General features: G+C 42.8%; 2 protein-coding genes across 4 annotated transcripts in view; both read right to left on the bottom strand.

The window, feature by feature from the left end:
• Positions 1-22,286, bottom strand: part of HECW1 (HECT, C2 and WW domain containing E3 ubiquitin protein ligase 1) — a 257,027-nt gene extending 234,741 nt beyond the window's left edge. For all 3 annotated transcript variants that reach the window (XM_068396194.1, XM_068396192.1, XM_068396195.1), the window contains exon 1: positions 21,992-22,286. Coding sequence is in view for 2 of the 3 variants with exons in the window: in XM_068396192.1 (XP_068252293.1) it covers positions 21,992-22,051 (60 nt within the window). In the remaining variant the exon portion in view is untranslated. The remainder of the gene's footprint in view (positions 1-21,991) is intronic.
• Positions 22,287-22,375: 89 nt separating this feature from the next.
• Positions 22,376-23,683, bottom strand: LOC137661069 (large ribosomal subunit protein bL32m-like). The gene is made up of 2 exons (XM_068396414.1): positions 23,552-23,683; positions 22,376-23,023 (listed from the first exon to the last, which is right to left on the bottom strand). Exons 1-2 carry the CDS (start codon positions 23,669-23,671, stop codon positions 22,769-22,771), a joined length of 375 nt encoding a protein of 124 aa, XP_068252515.1. The 5' UTR covers positions 23,672-23,683; the 3' UTR covers positions 22,376-22,768.
• Between the last annotated feature and the right edge of the window lie 212 nt (positions 23,684-23,895).

Raw genomic sequence — 23,895 nt, 5'->3', positions numbered from 1 at the left:
TATGTTCATATGGTAAATTATTAGAGACAAGGGCTGTCTTACATTCTATGTTGACAGCTAAATATGAAAAGTCCCACCTCTCTATTTCTAGGTGCTACAGTAATAAAAACCCTTTAGGACGCACCCATTTTTCCTGCCATACTGCTAATTTTAAGCTAAAGGAGCGGCAACAGGGCCACAATGCCAGCCCCTTCTGAGCACTGATCACCATAAAGATTTATTGCATCATGAAGTGTAGCTCACTTTGTCCATCTTCCAGCACCAATTTCAGGCATGATATGCCCAATATGCCCACCTAGAGATTCCATACACCACTTGTATTTTAGTTTGCTTTGCCTTTTTAAGAAGTTTTTCCACCCTGCACTTTAACAGCACAACCAACAGCAAAACTGGCATCAGGGAAGTCAATGAATCACTTTTCCCACCCCGTATCAACTGGTCTGTAACTACACATCTCACTCCACAAAACCTTTTTTATATGTTACTTCTTCAACGGACAAACGGCGTGTTCACACACGATGGCATAAGGTCACCTGAATGCTCTTGTTCTGATGGTGGAGAAATGTGACTGTTCTTGAAACCGTTTCTGCGAACTCCTTCATTTGAGCCACAGCACAAAGTTTTGCTGAACTCTGATCAAATGATTTACTGCAACAAGCCCAGCCCATATTGTTCCTCCATCTCTGAGAATCAGGACCCTTTAACGTTACATTTATAGGCAATGGTTTCACCCCAGCTAACCCACTATATAGGAAGTCCATAATTTTTGCAGTGCAAAAGAATTCCCCTTCAAGTTATGACAGCTCCTGAAAAAAAGAGCCAGACAACTCAGCTTTTAAAAACAAAATGTGTGGTCACGCACACAATCTGAAGTCATATTGTCAATATATGATGATTTCTGCCAGGAGTGCAGCGAGTTTTACTGTAGCTTGATTTCAAGTGCCTTTGATTTCTTCATCCCTAAAAACTCTGATATTTTCATGGGAAAAAAAGCAAAAATCTTATGTTACCTTTAGACACCACATCATCACATTAGAAACCCCGAAACCACCTAACTACTAGCTTATTTTTCCCAAGTCTATTCATACTATGAAATTTTGACACTATTTTGTACTCTCTTTGAACAACTTTACATAATACAGCCTTCCTGTCACTGTTTGTTCCCTTCAGAACATCTGAAGTTTTAATAAAGACATACTTCAACAAAATGCATCAGATGATAGAAGCGTAAAGGTATAAATGTTTTAAGGACAGAACAGATTAAAACAAAAAACCCACACTCCATGACTAGCATAGATAGAAAAAGGAATAATATTTCAAATTTCCAGAAAACAGAGCTCAATAGCACAAGTCCCAGATACCTCTGGGCAATTTCTCAACTTGAAGAAGATGCTACTCCCCAGCCAAACACTTCCAGGAAGCTAAAATAAAAGATTTATTTTTCTACAAGGGCTCACATTGAATAAATACAATTATGCTCCAATCCACACAAAGAAGCAGGTGGGCTCAGAGGTCCATCCCTGTGGTTCTCGGCACCGTGTGTTACAATGCTCTGCTGAATTTAACACCTTCCACAGACAAAGATTATCTTCTAGGTGACAGTCAACAGCCGGCAGGCACCCAGGTTGTGCTGTCAGTATCCATCCCTCATTAACAGCTGCTGAACCGTTGGCCCAGAGGAATATGTATTTCCAAGGCAGGTAAATTAAAGCTTTTTAAAAAACAAAAAAAAAAAAAGAAAAAAGAAAAAACAAAAGGGATCAGCATCAGGATAAAGCTGAAAAAAGACCAAAATTAGTGACCTGCTGAGGAGAAGTGCAGAGTGTGTCTGTCCTTTACTCTCAGGGAAGCGAGCGTGGGGCATGGGGGCAGAACAGCTTGTGCAGATGTCCCCTGGCTCCTGGTGGGGCACAGGGAACATGGTGGCATTACTGGGATGAGAGGAGAGGAAAGAGAGAGCTTGAAGAGGAAGGCAAAGGACTGAAACCCACAGAAGTCTGGGCTGCATGAACTCCGCAGCTGACAGAATTGCTTGTTTTTCAATACAGGCAAATGAAACTTTTCCCCGTGTCTTCCCAAGCAAGTGTGAAATACACCTGGCCTGCAATGAGGTATTCTTGGAGGGATGTGCACTGTACACGAATGTGTGGCTTCCAGAGGCACGGCGTGCTAGAAATCTCTCTGAGGATCAGAAAATGCTGCCTTTGTTTTTGGTACTTGCCTCTCATTAGCAACATTGTGCTAAAAGAACCAGTAGTTTGCCTAAATCCTTCATAAATATCTCAAACTAATCTGAAATAAGAAAATTCAGTCCTTTCAAGTCCTCCTGATGCCATTTATAACCAAGAATTCGGTCCTGAGGAGGAATGCTGCACAAGATAGCCAAAGTTTTTTATAAGATTACCCTGGTGCCTCCTTTATGAACTCTTGTCTTTTGATTGCTTCATTAATATTGTCCTGACTTGCCTCCCTTGTAGATAAGCTATTTTTCAGCAATAAAAGCCGTGGGTTGTTTATTGACTGGCCTCCAAATTTACTTTTGCCTTTCACTTATTTTTAGAAGCAGCACTTCAGCACGTTAATGCAAAGAAAAAAGTATCTATCTCCCTCCTTCCCTGCCTCATCAAACGTGACCACAACTTTGGATCTTCTTAGGTCATTTCTAAAAAGCCAGATGATGATGAACTCCGGCCATGAGCTAGGAGAGATGACACAGGCTCCCCAGCCAGGCGCAAGGCTTTGCTTCAGCCAGTTTTACTCTATAAGAAAAAGTCTACCACACAGTCACTCTCAACCCCGTAAAAATTTCTTAACTGAGCTTTACCTCCTCCTGGCCAAGCACCTGGGTAACTCATACCATCACAATATATAGTCTCTGGTGAAACATACACTTCTCATCACAAATATTGTATTAGGATTTTCTTAAACTGTTAGAGGTTTTGGTTGTAAATACGTACAAGCAGATCAAAGTGACCCTTTGCCAGACCCATGAACGAGACCATCCATTAGCTCTTTTATTCCTGGGCTACAGTCATCTGGTGTAAGATTTTCAAGATGGATATTATTAACAACTGCTACCCAAAACCCAAATATTTTGTGGTACTGCAGTGTTATACAACAGTACATGTGTGTTAGGGGCACGTACTGTATTTTCATTACACAGAGCTAAATGGCCTATTGGAAACAACCAACCTTCTGCCTTACAACCTGTCCCGCTGCTAAAGAACACGTCAGCAAGGGTAACACCACAGGAAGTGTTTGCTTTTGTCTCTCTTGCTCTCAATGCTCTCTGCTTTTTATCATGGTCCAAACATCCTCATTCCTGTATCTATATGGGATTCACCAGAGCACGAGTTATTCTTGAAAAAGTATGGGGGTTTAAGCCCACTGAACTCCTTCCTCCACCTAGTAGTTCTCGTTTATTTCTACATAAAAACTGTAAAACATAATAAGTTTTATTGCACATAACATTGTTCCGTTACATCCATGAGAAAATATTTATGACTCCGAAGACAAGTGCAGAGGGTTTACCCACTTACATAGTCTGTTCAAAATAAAGGTATATATGTCCAGTAATGTTTGTTACATCCTCCTCACCCTTTGGTCCGTAGGGGACCAAAGACAGGAGATCATAATTAAAAGGAAAATTTTCTCTACTTTAGAAAAAATCAAAGAATGCTACTCCTTTTTTACAATTTTCAGATCCTTCCAAAAAATCTCCATGACTTTGCAACTGGCACTAGCCCAGCAAGCTCATCAACCAATTATCTTAAATCACAATGATTTTTTTAATTTTTCATTTTTTTGGCTGACCTTGAATTTCAGAGCCTTACTCAAATCTGGTTGCTACTATGGTGAGACCAGTTAAAGTTAGTGATTTAGAAAAAGGAGCACCTCCTCTGCAAAGACCACCCAGTTCCTGAAATATTTCACGTATAGCTTAGTTCCTCCTGTGTTATAATTAGTGCATGAGTTGTGGCACAGCAATGAAGGCAGTGAATCAGTTTTCCATGCCTGCAACTCTTCGTTAGAAGACCTTACAGAGGTACGAGTTTTTGAAAGATCTCCGATCCGCTCTCTGTCTACTCACAGTGCAGACTTACAACGTTAGCAACTCTAGGACCCATCAGTGTAAAACAGTCTCCAGGTTCTGTACCACCCAGTCAGTTATTAAGGACATCATTGGTTACCAAATGTTTTGATTCAATGCCTTTTAAAAATTTTCCAGTGGAAAGAATGACCCTCTGTGGTGAACTTAAGCAGACTGAGACAGTAGGCTTAAAAATCAGTGAATTACCTTCTGCCAGATCTTTTAGGAGTGTTCCACTGGACACAGATTTATTAACATTGATTTATACCTACTCCAGCCATGATCAGGTAACATGATGATATAGAGTATTAATGACAGTGGTGCTTCAACCGCAGAGGGAAATTTATAGAGATGACCAGTGCAAATACATATATGGAATTACACTTGTGGATTAGAATAAGATTTCGAAACTTCCATAACTTGACTATTTATGGAGATAGTTTTTAAATGGGAGAACATTTAAATACTGTATTTAAACTGGAAACACATCAGTCACACTGTATTGTGATCAAGTCAGCTGCGGGAGCTGATTAAAAAGGCAGCAGCAGTGCTGGAAGTGACACCCTAGATCACTTTGCTTAACAAAGCAGTGGGGCCAAAGTCTCCTCCTGCTAGGAGCTGAAGTCCTTGCAGCTGGCAAGTTGCAGGCACACTTTCTGTGAACAGACCATGAATCCCATGGTAAAGAAGGATGTACCCGAGTGTGTGAGCTCCGTCATGGATGCCAGGCCTTCACGCCATTCATGTCTGTAAATAAAGGGAACGTTGCCAGGAGAAACAGAGCACCGGCAGCCCTGCATCCACACCTCACCCAACAGATGCAAAATGTCCCTGCTGGCAGCCATGTGTGGGCAAATTTTATGCTGGCTTGTGTAGATGGCCCATTTCTGGCATCCAAGGAAATGTCCAAATCCCACCTCTGTTCCAAAGGAGTCAGTGGGGAGGAGCATTACTTCTGCCACAGAAAGGGAACCCTTGCATGAGCTGTGCTGCTGCAGAAAGGAGCGGAACGGCGCGACTGCTTTGGCTGTGCTGGGCACAGGCCAGGACCACGGCTCTTGGCTCACGCTAGTGCGATCCTGAAAGCAAACACAACACTAGGACAGCTTCTTCTGGCTCCTGCTGTCAGAACAGGGCGTGCAATTGAGGAGGGCTGCGTCCTGGCAGAGGAAGGGATGGGCTGGCAGCAGAGAAGCAGGGGACCTCCTCCCCACCCCAGGCTAACACACCTCCCTCCTCCAGCGCTGAGGAGAGAAGTACAGGGCCACAAGTGCTTGTGGCACAAATTTGGCTAAATCACTTAATTCCTTCCCCTTCCCTTCCTCTCCCCTTTCTTCCCCAGATGCTTTAACAGCTGTAATTAGGGCAGCACCGCTGGGAAGCGGAAGGCTTAACATCTTACCATCATCTTAACATAGGCCGAGTGCTATTACTTTGAAGCCACAAACCCATCAAAAAATAGCAGTCCAGGGTTAAAAAAGAGTCACAAGGTAAAGTAAACTCTAAAACACTATTCTAAAAACTATGTAGAACAGCCTAATATTGGGGAGTTTACACTTCTCTCTTCTCTGGCACAGCCCTGCCACATAAGCTAACTACATCCTTATATCCCATTAGAGTATGGGCCAGCTGAGTTAAAGGCATTTTTTCAGCAGCACGGATTTACTGGTGTCTCTGCTCTTGCAGTGTTCACCTCTCATGCAGCAAGATTTGTGTCGCATCTTTTTTAATTATCACTTTGATCATTAAGGTTGCTGAATGAAAAGTGAAGACAGACATTCATGAACAGCAGATTCACAGATCTGTAGTTCATGGAAAAAAAAATGTAACGTTCTTTAGCAAAACTATTTTCTCCTACAGCTTTTAATAAATGTAACTACTTAAAGTAACTAATAAAGTATATAGTATAAAATATAAGTAAAGATTATAAACTATATAATAATATATAATTAGTATGCACTAAATGCATACCAGTGTTATTATTACTCTCTCTGAAATACAACCTCTGTACTGACTGCTTGTATCTACATCTTCACCTGATTTTTCCCCCCTTCTGTTGTTTCCTCCCGGACACCCGACGATCCCCTGATCTAGCAGGGATGTAACTCACCTGCCCTGACACCCCCTCTCTTTCCCTGCCATGCTTGGCAGCACCACCCTCTCTCTCAAGCTTGAAATTTTTTAACCCTCTTTCCCTCGTCTCACACAAAAAGTGTCACGATGAGCAGTGTAATCTATTCAGCTTTCTCTTCCAGTCTGTACCAGTAAGAGTCCTGGAACATGAAGTCTGGTCTAGAAAGCATGTTTTCTATTGTCCTCTCAGAGTCTGGCCACTGAGCGGACTGAAAACACTGCTGTTGTGAGGATCTTCGTAAGTACAGAGTTCACGTGCATCTCCAGAGGTGCGGATGGATGAGCTGATTCTGCTGTTCTTATTTTACATATAAATTTGTAAAAGAGCTGATTAGAGAGCCTCTGGTTTAAACTATCTGCTTACGGCCAGGAGCACAACTGTGACATCCCTAGATGCCCTGAGGACTGCAGGACACACACACTTCAGGCTGTTTTTGCAATTTGTCCAAGGAACTCTGTCAGTCGCAGCTGGAAAACCCCGTCCCTGCTGTGCCTAGAGCACGATGGCTGGCCAGCACTGCGTGCAACGCAGCATTTCATTAACGCAGCCAAAAATGTAGGTGGGATTACAGCTTGTGGAGCAGTATTTTTAACCTTAGTGCCGGATCCTTTTCTTTAGCCACAACAAAATGAATCGAGCTCCCTTAGAAAGAGGACAGAAAATATATTTGTAAGCGTAACAATCAGCGCATCCCCGCCTTCTCTCCCCACTCCTGCAAACACAGCCCAGCTGGGAAGTCTGTCGTGAAATCCGCGTGTGCTGCATTCTGCAGAGGGAATGGTGGGAGAACATCCTTTTCATTCCCTAAATTAAAAGCAGCAATTGAGTTGGTCCCCCTCAGCACTGCCGCTGCCCCGTGTCGCGTGTGACTGAGCTGGATGCATTTAAACAATAGGCCCACACAGATGATGCACAATAATTCTCCGGCTGAGTTGGGATCTGTCTTCTCGGCACCTGCTGCAGCTGAAGCCCCCATCTGTGCTCCCCGGAGAGCTACGGCGTGTCAGCACTTAATGTGCCTGGTGTCACTGCGCTTCCTGAGCTCTTGTTTTATACAAATGAAAGAGAAGTTGGGGAGGAGAGGGTTGAAGGGGGAAGAGGCTCACAAAAGCGTGCGTGCACAAAGAGCATGAGTTTTAATTAGAAAACAGGTCGGGGGGGCACTGACACTGTGGGCAAACACTCAGTGCAGTGCAGAAGTAATCAGGTGCACAAACCTCTGTTGTTAACAGACTCTTCAACATCTATTATCCCCAGTGCTGCACAAAGAAAAAAGCGGATCCCGCCTGTGAAAGGGGCTGGAAAGCTTCATCTTCACTTCTCCTCACTCAGGCGGGTCAGTGACGAGGAGGGAAGGAGAACTGGGAGGATACAACACTGAGTAGCCAGAGTATGGGTCCTCCTTCACCCTCCCTGTCCCAATCCCTCTCCCCACTTACCACACCGTCCTCCACGCCAAATACATTCATTTGCTTCCCCCAAACCATGAGCTGATTTTGTTACGGGTCTGTCACATGTTTTGTTCTGTTTTCCCCCCAGTGCCTCACTTTATTACAAGTTTCATCGCTCTCATTCATTACTGCAGCTGTACCCCCAGGCTCTGTGGACAGGTAGGAGGACAAAGCCTGTCTTTATTTCATTTCTGCATATATTCAGCTTGCAAATCTGGCCCAAATGCGAGCTGACCACTCTGCACTGGACATGCAAAACAACAGTAAGAAACCCAGAAGCTTCTCTTTGGCACCGATTATTTCCTGACATTGTTCAAAAAAAACCCCTTTCCTAATATTTCAATCTCAGGGACTCTCAACTGCTTTACAAAAGCAGCTGTGAGGGTCATTCTAGTTACATTAAAACTTGAAATGGAGAGTAGCTACGACTATAAGGTATACACTGAGAGATGGTATAGTGCAAATGAAGTTATCAATTACCAGATGTCACATTCTGTACCCTTATTCACAGTAAGCCAAACCCCCAAATTACACTCTGACAATTCTGCTCTTTATAGTCTGCCAGAATAAACCAGGAGCAAGTCCCCTGAAGGTACGAGACAATACCAGTTTCCATCAGATCAAACATACAAGCAAGCGGCATTCTGGATTCACATGATTAAATTCCACATCTCCCTCAGTATTTCAGCTGATTTTTCTCTCTAATTTACTAAAAAGTATATAAATTTCAAAGATTTTTTACTTGGATTTAGCTAATGAAAGTTAAGTGCCTGCATCTGCAGGTAGGCATGAAAATGAGTGTCCTGCTTTCTGTCTTCAGCTTGCACTTCAGAAATAATGATAAAGAAATCTGACTATTCACCCAGGATCTGCTGCTCCACTACCACTGAAACACATGGGACTGTTTCTTTCATATCAGTAAACCCTGACTCAGCTCCTGTTGGACAAAACTTCGGGCACACAGGTTTGGAAATAATAGGGGGTCCTTAGAGGTCACAGAAATTGTCACTGGAAGAGTCAGGAAGAAAGCTGAACAGCCTGGTCCTCCAGTTCCTCGTCTCACTGTTGCAGAACAGTAGCTTGGTTTGCATAAGTGAGTGAAACCTCCCATTTACATTGTTCTGCTCTTTGGTTTTAAGTTAGTTATTTCGTAAGCAAATTCTCTTTCCTAGGCTAAGAGTGAGGATCCCACAAAAGACGTAAGATACCTTCTGTGTAAGAACTGACTGTAAAAAATGTTTCCCAAACTGCAGAGGTACTCGCACAGGTGCTGAGGTGAGCTCATATGCAGCTGCACAACACGGTACACTGAGGTCTGTAGGTGTTACACACAGTGATCTCTGTGGTGTCCCTGGACGCTGCTGCGATGGCTCTGTCCCTTGGTCACATACTGCAACCCTCAGGCCTCTGCTCACCAGCTTCAAATGCAAGTGTGGAAGCCTGTAACTTCAGTAAACTGTTGGGCTGAGAACTGCTCACAAACACCCTTCCCAACACAGCAAACACCACAGTTAGGATTGAAAGTTCTACCAGAGACTGTTGCAGCATGCTGCAGTGGTTGCTTAATGCTGCCCGGGGCGCCCTACGCTGTGGTCCACGGGCACCTTCGCCTTGTGCGTGGCGTGTTTTCCTGGCAGGAAATATTTTTTCTTGATTCACTTGCAGACTACATTACTTCAATACTAGAAAAGCTGAGTTCATGATATCAATTACATTTCCAAAGCCACTTTATGTTATTTGAGAGAAGTGCTAAGCACATAATGTGAAACCACAAAAGTGCTTTTTTGGCATTCTTTAACTCGGGAAGAAATGGGTATGCTAATTTAAGGCTGTTGTAACCGTCCTCAGACTGAATTTCATCCCAGGGGAAAGTTATTATTGTTACGTGCCTTTTGGAAAAGAAAAAAAAAAAAAGGCTTTTTAAAGGAGCTAAGATGACCTTCATCAGAAGTAATAGTCACTGTAACACCATCATTCTACTGATGGCACACACAGAAGGAAGGTGCCTAGGGACTAGAAAACAGAAATAGGAAATTTGGACAATTCAGTCAGTCCTTTGCTCTGCTGTTGACTTACTGTTTGGCCTCAGGCAAGTCCAGGGAAGGTAGTGAGGAAGTTTCTCTCAGTTGCCTGTGGGTGAGACTTAAACATTCTCTACACATGCTCAGTTGACCTCTCTGTAGAACTGAGATACTGAATACTCCCAGAAACTAATTGATTAATCTTTGCAAACACTTCCTAATCCTTTGGCAAGACTACCTGATGACTATTGCACACAGTAAGTGGTATATATTGATACAGAGGTATTGATATCTATATACATAGATAGGCATTCTTCTGTTAAATATTGCCACATAAGTTATTGATGTTATTTTTTAATTAATATACACTTTTATTAATAAAAAGGAAAACATTTAAGCATACTTTTATCTACAGGACCACTTTTAAGCTACGTGGGGGCAACGTAAGAGACAACTATATCATCTCTCAGTGGGTCAATTCCATAATCACTTTAAACCGGCTTAATGCAGGCTGCCACCACTAAGCAGTTTCATCCTCTCCCCTACTATATTTTCCTGCACGCACCCTTGTGCTGGCAATAATGCCTGCGCACTTTGAAATCTCTTTATTGTTTCCCCTCCCCTGGGTGTTTTTTTGCCAGATCTGTTCCTCTGCTCGGTTGTGTGGCTGCATGACAGCAGGAGTGCTTGAAAGGTAAGGCTCCACGTCAACCCTAAGCCAACCTCTTTCTCAGGTGATGGCTTCAGGACTAGGAGAGAGGTCGTGAGCCGCTGGGGACAGGGGATCTGGAGTCACCAAAATAACACACCAACCATTCCCTAACCCTCCTCTGCTCACTAGCTTCTGAACAGCACCAGGTCTGCCTGCCAGCTCAGTAGCAGCCCAGTCCGTACTTCTCTGTGGTGCGTGGGAGCTTTAAGCATTACTATGTGAAACCCATCTCTGAGTACAAATACCACATGGAGGAACAGCAACATGAGACTAGTGCGAAAGCTGTCTGTGCTGAGAGCCCAAATACACACACAAGCCATAACAATACGGATTTTAAAAGTAAAATAAAAAATGGCTCATTTTGCCAGACAGATCAAGAAGAACAGTTATCCTGGCAGCATGTGTTTTATTTATAGTAACAGGTAATATCTCTGAGGGCTGCCAAATATGGAGCAAAACGCAACCAAGTGCAGCATGACTATTAATAATAAATTTTAACTCTTAGTTGGTCACTTCACTCGGATTCCTTTGCTTCTCCTGTCAAAGCATCAGAGCAAAGCATGCTGACAGCTTCCATAAATAGCAGAGATTTAAATAATTCATCAGCAGACAAACGGGATGCACATTTATACAGAATGTGAGCATCTCCCTTACTGGCTCTTAGAGCCCAAGTTAGCTGAATGCATTTCCTTGGAGGCATCAGTCAGCTCCAACATAAAAGAGCAACACAAGAGCAGAGAACCAAAGGAAGTAGTTTTGTCTGCAGTTTTACACAAGGGACAAAAACTTTCCTGATTCTTAAAGCTGACTTGGGCAATCACTAAACTTCTTGCTCGTAGAGTGCAAATAACTGTATTTCTCACTTGAAGAGCTCTCCTGCATATTGAAAGAATGAATGAAAAGTGTTTAGAAGCAGGAAAACTGGCTTTCCAAGGGGCTTTGGAGCTTTAGATACACTGCTGAGATGTCACTGACACTCACAGGGCCATCCCTCAAGTGACAACTAACCCTGTAGGTGCGTAACGGTATGCTATAGTAATGCCATATGCTCCTTATAACTGCTGTCTGTAAACACAGTGAGCTTGGACATGGAAGATGCACAGCAAAATGTGGGGACTCCCAGGCCACCACATGATGCTTCTCCAGAAGGCCAAAAAGAAGCAGAGTGAAATGCCCCAGTAACATGTCTAGGCTGCTTCCAAGACGGAGTTAATGTATTCAGCAATGGCTCCGATGTCTTTGTGTAACACCACTGCTCAAGTGTTTGCGCCGCTGTCCGAAAGCCCACAGCACCGAGTCACCAGGCATCTAGTACACGCCTGGGCCCCGTCACGAACCACAAAATACTGTGAATCTGCCAATTCCATCCGCCACGTTCAAACCAGGGGTTATACTCTCCATGCAGCCATCCCCCTGCGCTGCCACGGAAGCGTGCAGAGGACACCATCGCTTCCTTCTGCTCAGTGAGTTAGGAAATTCACCTGGAAGGCTCCAGGAATTAGCGCAGTGTCTTGGGCTTTGGGAGATATAGGTCAAGCTTTTTAGACAGAGGAAGGTTTTGAACAGAGGTTTCCTATACAAGTGAACGCACTAGCCAACAGCCTGTTGGCTACAAGGAGAAGATGCAACGCAGATTCCTCCTTTGGCCAGCAACTGGGGTGAAGCTTACTCAGAGAGCAGACTCCACACTTATGCTCAAGTGGAGCTAGTTGTTTACAGCAAACGAAAGAAAACAGATGCTTCAATCCTAATTTATACAAGGACCAAAATTTCCTCTATAATACGCAGTCAAAGAGAACTGGCTCCACACAAAAAAACAATTCCAAGAATAAAAAAAGGTCCCTCTTAAATTAGCGAGCCTAATGTGCAATGGTCCAGCACAGCCCTTGAACACGTACAAACACGTATCTGTAAGGATTAATGTGACTTTACTTGCGCTCAACACTACGCAAACGCTTCTCAGGATCAGGGACTAAATTTCTCTCTTGCTAACAAACAACACCGTGGTAATTAATAGACACGAAAAAGGAATACAGGCTACAAGACTGGTCATTTCAATGAAATAACCCTACTATCTGAAAGCGAACGCCTGAATATTCAAGAAAAATGAGTTGAGCAGAATGTGCAATCGCATCTGGAACATCTATTACTTATTCAGTAGCAAATGCATTAAGGATATCATCACACGCAGGAGCGCTGCCAAGCACTATTACGAAGCCGTGCATTGAGTCAGGCCGCTCCTCATAATTTATTAAATGAATGCCTCTTTCTTCATTCCAGCAAAGGCTGGCTTCCAAGATTGTGGTGTTAAGAATGATTGGGTAAATTGTTTTCTGCAGGACAGTTTTCCAAACAGCCATAATTTCTATTTGCTTCATGCACTGTGGAAACCAGTGCCTGATGCTGACGCAGTCCCCATGGGCCGGCCGCCGCTCGGCAGGGTGGCTCCAAGCTCCAGCTAGGAGCTGGGGGCATTCGTCCTCTGTCAGGTGCTGCAGGAGCTGTAACCTCCTCCAGAAAAGCCAGCTGACATGCCAGCGGCCCCCTCGCTGGCACTGCTAGAGAGCTGAAAGCTGGGGACTCCCAGGGAGCATCACATCAAAGCCAGGACTGCTCAGGTGCATGGCACAGCCCTAGATCCCCACACCAAGCCTAGGGAATGTAACAGTGCCCCTCCCAGTCTCACTGCTCACTTTTTCTGATTTTCTTCAGGGTATTTGGAACATATGCCATCCAGCAACTAGGCACAGCACTGGCACAGGAGTCATTACAGCTGCTGCAACACTATATGAGGATTCCCCTCAGCTGGAGGAGTCCTCAGGCAGCTGCAACCCACCAAATTTACATTTCCTTTAGCATCAGGGAGCCTGTGCAGAACAGCGCCCGGGGATCGGAGAACAGGGCCTTCCGAAGATGATTTCCTGGTATTTCCACCGCACCACCACTGTATGCTTTCCTGGGACACATGGGAAACGGCAGTACGGAACACCTCATATAAATCCCATAATTAGCAGGTGCACACATATTATTTTGTTTTTCCTCCTAGAAAAATTTTTGCTTTCCCAACACAAAACACAGCACAATAAATTACTAAACCAGAGATTCAGGTGACCATGTTATTTCTATGTCTTTGCACAACTGAAAATCTGACAACAAAATTTTCTAAGAGCAAAGATGTCTTTTTCCTTTTTGTCCCCAGCTTCTCTGCCAAAGAAGGTCAATTTTTCATGCAAGCTGTACAAGTAACTGCCCCAGTTGTTTTGATTTTGCATTTCTGAGTTTTCATGATGCTGGCACCTGTGGGAAAAATTCACTGAATCTGGATAAGAGATGAGAGATCCACCCTGGTGTATTGAAAGAGGGCTGGCTGGAAGCTACATTTTGTTTTTCCTTTTTTCTATTTTTTAAAAATGGAATGAAACCTCAGCAGACACCTAATACTTGAAAATGCAGCTGCAAGAATGGGGGGAGAAGCGATGGAAGGGATATGTTCTGTATTCTCACTCATCGTACATCTTCATTGAGCAGGGTAAGAGGAAAGGAAGAAGCAGCACATGTTTCTTTTTGGAGGATTTCCTCTAGGAAAATAAATGTTGGGTTTAAATGAATATTTTTAGAAGCATCCACAAAATGGATGCAGCAGAAAGGCTACCCTGGATATCTGCAATCAAATGAAGAGAGTCTGTTTTCTTTCCTCATTTGAGGAGAGGATACTTTTAAAGTGGATTTTATTATCTTTGTCCTGAGCAACTGGTTTCTAGCAGATGTGAAACTTACACTGGCTTTGGGATCCGTTTCTTCTTTTCCCCTGGGGGAGGGAAAGCGTACCCGAAAACCCTCAGACGTTAATTTGTAGCTTCAGGTTAAAAATGCCCACTTCTCTGAACATGCTCTATTGTTTGTTCTCTAACAGGTCACTAGAACGGACCTCTGTAAGCTCGTGGGGGCCAGTCAAGGGACTTCTTCTCTCGCATCCGAGGTGGTCATCCACACCACATCTTACTCACTCCATGGTCCACCAAATGCCAAAGCAGCACTGAGGAGACACTGGGAGGGATGGAGACAAAAGCTGCCATCAAGCAGTATAACCTATAAAATCACACAGTTATTATTAGCGTTTTCTACCCAAAGGACAATCGGGCTAAGAGACTAGGGATGACCAAAGCTGAAAACCTAGCTGGTGCCTGTGTAAGTGTCTGCAAGAAGAGAAAGCAGCTGGAGGCCTGCTGGCAGACTTTGCGATAGACAGAGTTCTCCATCTTGGAGGCTCATGTATGTCACAGCACAAGAGATCAGAAGAGGCACAATGTGATCTGGAGCTGTGACTGCGGGATTGTTGCAACCTGGATAAAAGGAAAATGTTCTGAAGCTTTTCTCATTACAGCTGGCAAGAGTTTCATCAAGGGTTCAGCAGCTTGCAAGGCTGATGTGCCAGACCATATCTTTCTTTCCCAAATTAGCATGCTGACAAAAGCTCAGTGGGAGACAGGCTGCTGATGTGATGTGCCTCTGGAGGACATCATCTCTCCTTTCTGTTGAGTTTGTCTCTCAGTTGGAGCTGCTGCTTCTTGTAAATGCCTCCCTCAAAATGCTGCAGGTCTCCTGCAAAATCTTCTGGTGTGCAGTTTGGCAACCATGCTTGAGGAGCTTGCATCGCAGCCTCAATGAGAGTAGAAAGGAACCTTCCCAGCCTTCCCCAACCAATAAGGCTGCTGGATGTGAGTTTAGCTCAGTGCGAAGTGACTTGGGTCTCTATCGGTATCTGCCTTCAGCTCCGATCTGTTCATTCTCGTTTTGTTCAGCATCCTTTTTTGGCTTACCCATTCTTCACGATTCAACATGAGTTTTCTTATTCCCAGTGCTTGCTTTCCTCACAAGTCTGGCAGCCTTTGTGACCTGCGATATATTTGGCAGCTGGCTCAGTACAGACTCATGCGTGGTTTTACTGAAGAAGTTTAGTCTAGTCTAGTTTTGAGGGGAAGGTCAGTAGTACAGTAACTAGCTGAAATATAACAAAGTACAGTGCTCTGTGTAAATGCAGCTTGCCTCTGTTTTATCTCAAGCTGCAGAGGTAAAGACCATAAGCTCATCACAAAAGAAGCAGGGAAGGAGACTTTCAGAAGAGAGAGAGTTGAGGACATCATATAGTTTATTTGGGAAACCTGTATAATTGCCTGAAGCACTGAGAATATTTGCTCTCAAGACTTTTGTGGGTCAGATTTCCTCTGCAGAGGCAATTTTATGTAGGGGAAAAAAAAGTAATGCCCTGAGAAATGCCATCTCCTGTTACCTATAGTCATAAACTCAAATTTAAGGAGGCAAAGCAGGAAAAGATGCATTTTTTAGTTTAAGGTTTTGTCCCATAGGAACTGGAATAACTTGAATGATAGAGACACCCACCACAACTTCGTCACAACTTAGCTCTCTGCTGTGGAATGATTAAATCCCAGAATTAAAGCAAGCATTTACTAGACTAAACAAAATCCTCTCAAACCTGGTTTCCACAGCTGGATTATACCTTCTTAGGCTACAGCAAGACAGTCAAGATTAGCCAAAGTCTTTCAAAAAGGAAGCCCACATAAGACAAATTTTGCTTCATTATCAGGCCTAATCTTACCTAGCTGAATTACATCTTTGTCACAACTAAAGCCACAACCTTGCAGAACTCTACTACACATAGGACAAAATTGTGAGCTCCTTATCTCTACCTTAGAAGAACTCCAGGCAACCAGAAAGCAGTTTCACTGTCTATATTAATCTTTGCAGTGCAGAGGCTGCTAAATTTTTGCATACAATAGCTCAATATTTTCCCAGAGCTGTATGTAGGGGCATGACCTTGCCTTTAAAGAGGAGCTCACCACTGCTACTACAGGAGATAAAGAGGTGGAGGATGAGAGCTTTTTCTCCCCTGTAGTGTCAGAAGTCGGTCACCTTCCCATCAGCCGGGTGGTTTTGCTGAATACTCACTACCCATATTGACAACTACTGCCCTGTACATCACCTATTTAGTGGAGGGAGTGGGAGCAGGTTCAAGGTAGTAACCGAATTTAGCTGTGGCATTTCAAGTGAAACAGATTTTTTTTTTTCTAAGAAACTGCTCACATGCTCCCCTCAACTTTTGCCAGTTTAATTACACCTTTAATAACTCAGTCAGTAGTTGCTCAGTCTTCCTAGTTGGATTATTAAGTAGAAGAGTAGAAAAACCCACCAATGAGCACGTGAGAAGGAGCGCTCTAGGAATGCAGGTAGGGTTGGGCACACACGACATCTGGGAGAGCAAGTCCTGGAGCAATTCTCCATCTCAGCCTAATCTCACGTCCTTCTGAACACACAGGATTTCCCTTCTTCCCTCCCTGCTTCCCTCCCTCTCTGCCTTTGTGTTTTTCCTTATTCTTAACACTTCGCATCATCTTTTCTGAACAGAGCTTTTGGGTGTCCTTGAGGCTTCCCCAGTAAACTGACTGAATGGAAATGCCAGGTCCAAATGCACTGGGAGGTGAGACCTCAAGGAAAGGTTTGTTTTCAGGAGCTAGGGAAGAGTGTAGGGTATGTTGAACTTCAGTGGGGGTAAAGATGAGGGTTTCACACAATAGCTGAAGGTTAAAAAGATCAATCCTTATAAGAAAATACAGAAGAAGGAACACCTAACAGATGGGACAGAGATGTGGGAATAGTGCAACAAAGCTGATAGCTTCACTGAGACAAAGGAATGTGGAAAGCAAGAGGGAGAATGGATTTGGGATTATACATGAAATGGCAGAGAGAAAGTAAAATGGCACTTTTTAAGGATATAATTATCCTTACTGAAGCTTTCTTTCAGCTGCTAAATTTGCATATATGCTTCCCATATTGATCCACATTTCTGGTTAATAACTCATGACAAGGTCATCCACTTGAAAAGAATTTCTGCACAAGGCAATGAAGTAATTAATTTTTTGCTAATTTTTCTCTCTAGCCAATAACAGTTCTTAATATTTTAAGACCATTTTCCTCTACTTAGAAGACTACATGCACTATGTGTGAATAAGTACTAGAAAAAACCTTACTCCTCAAGGAAAGTGATGGGATAATTAAAGCACTTCTCATGTGCTGATACAATATTAAAAAACTAATTAATTACAAAATGTGTCTTTCTGCTGGCTTTGAGAAAACCAGTGCACAAACTAATCAGCAGGTATTGCAGCCAGATACACTACATGGCAAGCGAATCAAAACCATGCTGGTCATTATGGGATATAAAATCCACAACTGGTGGCGGTCCACAACTAACAATTGGTGTTCTCTTTGCACGACCCTATGAGATCAATGCGCTTATGATGAGATCTTGGCAGTAATGATGAGATCTCTGCTCTCCCTACAGAGTACCAGCAGTGAGTACTCTCCAGCTGTTCATTTCCCTTCCCCTTCCCTACACATTTCCATACTGCTGCTTTTCTGATAATCCCCCACGGCCTCGGGACTTCCTCTGTAGGTAAAATAAGATACAAAGCCATATCAGTCTCAGCACGATGAGTGATGCACCAGACCTCTACTTCTGTATGCTGCCACTGTCCTTCCAGCTGATCAGAAACAGAAAAATTTGGATACAAATATCTCTGGGTAAGCAAATGGAGGATCACCCTCAGCATGAGCTCTTCGTTGTTATTAGTGTTACCCATCACTGCCGCTGGGAGCTGTGCATGCACAAAGCATTCCTTTGTAGGTGCTGAATTTCACACAAGCACAATGTCCTTTTCTTTAAAGGAAAATACAAACTGGAAAGAAGAAGTCAACAAGGTACAGCAAGTCCTCCATGATTATTGACTGTCCTGGGGACTGAATGCTGAAAGTAATTTGCACCGAATTGTTCATCAGTTCTTGAGCTTTGGCTCAGTATTTTGCTTTACTGGAAAACGACTGAGGAAGAGAGCAGGAATTGTGCCAGTCCAGGATTTCAAACTTAAAATGGAGGAAGCCTGAGAATACTGCTTAACCTCTGCCCTGCATGGATTCATTTATTGCAAAATCCGGAGGGACTAATGCAGAGCCCAGCAGCAGGCTGGCTGGAAAGATGTTTACCCCTACATGCACTGCTTAGATCAATAGCTTATCAAAGGTGAAATTAGCACCAAGGCCATATGCAGAAAACAGGAGGAAGGTACTAAGAAAATTAGGCTGTATAAAATGTAAGATCTTCTTTTAAGAAAAGCGTCCAACAGTTAGTGTGTTCTTGACATTTCAAATGGGGAAAACAAATGATTAGGTTGGGAAATCACAAGACATGCCAAAGCTATGCATATTTTGGCAGTGGGGTAAGCAGCACAGGGAAGTTCAACATGTCCAAATTATAATGCAACGGTCTAAATATTCAGGCACTGCAGCAAGAATTGCCTTGTGGATGGAGTCCAGGAAAGCAGAGCACCAAGCAGTCCACGGAAAATGATAGCTGGCAGTTCCTGCAGCAGGAACAAGACTAGAAGTTGGTGCCTGGCCTGTCAAACAATACCAAAGAAATTGGTACTATCCCCATTTTGTAGATGGAAAAGAGCAGCACAGACAGGCGGCAATTTTCTGAGTGGGCAACACACCCACTAAGGACCATGGCTTATGGTAACCACTTAAGGGAAGATCCCCAGTGGCAAAATGTTAATGTCTATCACTTGAACAAAGTAACCATGGATTTTACTGTTGAAGCAGGGGCCTTGTAACTCACGTGTTTCTTACGGCTTTTTCTGCTGCTTGCACTATTAATGAAATCTACTTGTGGTCATAATTGACACTGACTACAGGCATGTATGAGGAATTCTGTTGGGACACGGATATAGGATGCACAAAAAGTAGCCTGCCTGACAATGCTCTCTAGAGCTCTGAATTCAGCAAGGAACTTTCATCTTTTTATTTTTTTAACTCCACGGGCTGGGCCTCTTATGAAAACTCAGTGAAACATTTATCGCTGGTCATCACTTTTTCATTTCAGATTTATCTTTGGAAAGGAATCTTGCTTGAAGTCTCAGATTCTCCTTCATATTTCTCAGACCCAAATGTGGCTATAAGATCTGTCAAAGAAGTAGTTTCACAGGTATATGCTCTGCATTAAAAATATATATACTTGCATACGTCCATGTGTCCAGGGTTTCAGTACACTGGACCAAATTCTGCCTTGAATTACACTCCACTGCCTTCAACAGAATTTCCTAGGAATATACACAGAGTAGGTAAAACTACATCCATCACTGCTGCGTAGCCTACTTCCTTCTCCTCCCTTGTACTGATTTTCCTCCCACTTGGCCCCATTCTTAAAGTCTTTGGCAGGTTAAGAGTTAGGCAAATTACTTGGAAACAACTTGTATTTACTGATCCTCATTCACTTTATAAATTACACAATGCAGTCATGTGAGGTGAAAGAAGGATTTTTGCTAATTTCTTATTTAAATACTAATTCACAAGTAAGTTCTAAAGATACAGGCACCTTTATCACGCGTGTTCTTCCAAAACATTTTAAAACTTCGATGGAGCACACCATCTTCTATTCCCTTCTGAGCAACTATTACTCATTTAAACACCACATTCGTTTACTTTTCTTTCCACTTCATGTCTGTTGGTTGCAAATTGATCCTCATGGCTCTACAAATCCAAGGCAGTTATACCTTGAAATTCACTGGAATGCCGCCAGGCCTATTATTTGCATGACTTCCTAGCTGCATAAATAAAATGTCAACTCACTGAATATACCAGGCATACAAGGCAACAGAATTTAGAAAGCCATCTGTAACTAAGAGGCGGAAAAAGAGCTCCACTGTCTTGTTAGGGGAAAGGGATAGGTACAACTGCCATTTCGATTGATTCACCCAGCAAAGAGCAGAAGTGCATAAATATACACAAAGCCAGTGCATTAGTTCTCAGTGCAGATGTAATTAAATATAGTCAGAGCAATGAATTACAATAGATTAGTCTATGTCTTACACCAGTTACTGTATTTTTCTTTGTACTCAGCAAATTTAGTCTTTTTGAAGATCTTTTGCTTACACAGGTGCAAATTTCTTGCATCTGACACCGACTGTTTCCTATCTCGCTTCACCTTTGGCTTTTGTTTTGCACCTACCAGAAGACTACACTCCTCTGCCACCCAGTGCTTTAAAGAAGTGTATTTTATGCCAGCTGCCAGCTCTTGCCGGCATAGGGTGTTCAACAGAACAGGTGACAGTGCAGAAACCTTTTATTAGAATTTCCTTGCTAAACGGGAGATGATTAAAGAGAAACTTGGTTTATTGACCTCTATGGATATCATAACTGATCACTGCCAGAGATCGCCTCTCTATCTGCAGATCTTAGTATGACACAAAATAGTTTAGCAACTTGCATCCTTGTATTTTAGGACATTACATCATCTTCCTGGTGCTTTCTAAAATTTAAAATAAAATAATTTTTACATAAAATCCTTATAGAAGAAGAACACAATCAAATATAACATGCATTTAATCATATGAAATTTTCAGACAAAAAAGAATCTTTTTGAACTACTTACAGGTTCCGAATGTATCAAAGTGAAGTTCCCCTGAAGCATATAATTTTTTGTTTATAAATGGATTCCGGAGTACAACATTTGTAACAACCAGGTTGCTTTTTGTTAGTTTTAACTTACCTTGTTTCAAAAAGTGTATATAAATATATCAGCACTATTGCAATTGATGTTTCTTTCAAAACTACATAAAAATGGTTTATTTCAAGTAACAGACTATGATATGTGTTTTAAAGGAATTCTGGATTTTTATAATTTTTATTTTTTTAAAAGTAACAGGGCTTTTTATTATCAGTGTTAATAAAATGAACCTATGACAGTGAGCTTTCCTTTACTCCTCTTCTTTTGAAGGAAAAGTCATTCAAACTAAACCATTCTGAGTCTCAGTGAAGGCAGTTTCTTTCTCAGAAAATTAACAGATACGATATCAATTGCATATAGGAATCTTCAATATTTTTCCATTGTTTCTATTTTTTTATTTTATAGACCATGAATAACAGACATTTTAATGACTTTTTCCCCTCACATTACTCAGAAGCCACTACAAAACATTATCAAGCATCTCCTCTTGTCTGGATTGCACAAATGCAGTACTAACACAAGCAGGATGTCTGTGAAATGAACCATTACCTAACCATGATCTTGCAAGTATCTTAAAACATCTAGTGTTGACACAGTCTAACTTCACTCGTGTTTCATAAGAACTCTATTTGTAAAGCATCTTCATCTCTTCATGGATACTATAATTCAATAAACTAATGCAATATACTGCAAATTATAATTATTACTCCATTAGCAGAAACCATGTCCTCTCTCATATTTAGAGAAAAAAATCTTTTTTAAATAATACCTCTGTGTTTCTGAGAAATTAACCCATGATTCTCAACATCCCAGGCTAATTTCACTTACTTCTCTACAGAACCTTTGTAAAAAATACAAATATATAAAAAGCAACTGAGGGAGTAAGGTGTAATTGGTCCTGTAATATGTGGACAAAGTAACAAAAACCCCCCACCTCTCCCTAAAATGCACACACACCTTTCCCTCGGTACAATCTATCTGTCTTATTGCTTGGCTAGTCTCACCTCCAATATGTCAGTCTCATTCCATGCAGCTCTGTCAAAAGTAAGCCTTCCACTCTGCATCCTGCTTGCCACTTTTTATTGGCTTCAGTTCTGAATAAGTGAAACCCAGATACAACTGGAATAAATCCTGTTTGGACAAATCGAAAAGAATTTATGTTGTTTGCTTGGATACTGTCAACTAAATGGCATCAATTTACACTTGTCAGCTTTCATTATTCCCTTAGACGATGAGATCCAGGCAGATTCTGTTAAGAGCCATGGAAATGACCAGGTAACCGGATATTTCCTTATAAATACCCTTTGTATCTAATCAACATTGGTTTTGAACTTCTTTTTCCCTTTTTTTTTCCCCCCCTCCAAAAGAGCAGCAGCCAAAAACCGAAGGCAGATTTCCCTGGGAAACTTAACAGACTTTATTTTACATCTGTGAATGTTTTCCCTTTGTTAAAAAGAAGTTATTTACAAAACCAGCATAGAACATCAGTATACTAATTATTCAGTGTACTGCATGCAGATGTCCAAACCCAAGGTAGATTCTGATTTCTCTTTAATTGTTGACCGCTGTGACGTATCACTGAGAAGCATTTCCCACTGCATGCTATAGAAACAACACCCGACTGCAAAATCACATGGCATGACATGCAATTCAAGCAGGCTTCCCAAAAGTTCATAGGTTTTCTGTATCAACATTGAGTGAATAAAACAAGGAAAACATTCTCGAAAATCATCATCTTTCTTGCTGTAGCAACTGGTTTTGTTCGCATTAGTTCTACAGCATCAATTTTGAACGAACCAAGATGGACGTTTCCTGGCTCTTTCAATGATCCACTTGCCTTCATCTTTCTCTGTGAGCTTTTCTCCATCATAAAGGACGACAGTCTCTACAGCTGGAGCATTAAATGGTCCTCCTTCCTTTTTATGTATTTCCATCTGTATCAGTGGAGTTTCTGCTTTGACTTTTGCACAACAATAGCCACAAAAGATGTGTTTCTGTTTCAAGTTTCCACACTCAGGACAAATGTCTATGTTCCTCTAAAAAGGACAGTGGAAAATAGGAAATTTTGTAATTTGAACAACAGCAACAAAAGAAACAGGGAACAATCACAACGTACTAAAAATGTTGAATGAAATAGCAGAGATATTCAATTGCCTTTTCAAAATTTACTTTTCTATGTAAAGTAATTTTTCTGTAACGTATTGCTATGTCAAATGCTTACTACTAAAACCAGCCTATGAAGCCAATACCTAAATCATTATGCATATCGATGTTTGGAAGACTGAAGACCTATCAACTCAATTAGATGCACAGAAAGTACAGACCTTCTCCCTTTATACTGTTAGCTAAAATTCACATTTTACTGGCTTGCACCTAAACTATTTAACCAGAGGCTGCTGTCACACACGATGAATGTACCTGTCACAAAGTATTTTGAAGACTACAACGTCTTTTAAGCTTACCCCTGTCCGCAGGGCCCCGCGCTCTCCCGCTCCACCCCCTCCCTCAGCCCCGATGCCGCCCGCTCCTTCAGCCGAGAGCACAACAGGTCGGTACCTACCTCAGGGCGGGATCTGGCCCCCGGAGAAACCCGGCAAGAGGCCGCGCTCCAGCCGGCCCCAGCAGCGCTGGCGGAGGCCGCGAAGCCGCGGCAGCGGAGCGCCGAGCGCCGCCCGAGCCGCCATCGCCCCTCACGGCCCCGCCGCGCCTCAGCGCGCGGAAGGCGGCCCCTGGCGCTGGGCGCGCGCCCCTGCCGCTGAGCCTCCTGGGAAACCGAGTGCCGCGCGCGCTTCCCGCCGCAACAGGGGCGGAGACCAGGACTTCACGTCCCAGCATTCCTCTCGCTGCCGGGGGGCGCCGCGGCTAGAGGGGAGCGCGGGGACTTTAGCTCCCAGCATGCCTCACCGCG

This window comes from Nyctibius grandis, chromosome 3, assembly GCF_013368605.1.
Source record: "Nyctibius grandis isolate bNycGra1 chromosome 3, bNycGra1.pri, whole genome shotgun sequence".
In the NCBI taxonomy this organism is placed as follows: domain Eukaryota; kingdom Metazoa; phylum Chordata; class Aves; order Nyctibiiformes; family Nyctibiidae; genus Nyctibius; species Nyctibius grandis.
The sequence above is the reverse complement of the archived record's forward strand: the minus strand, read 5'-3'. Positions and strand labels throughout refer to the sequence as shown.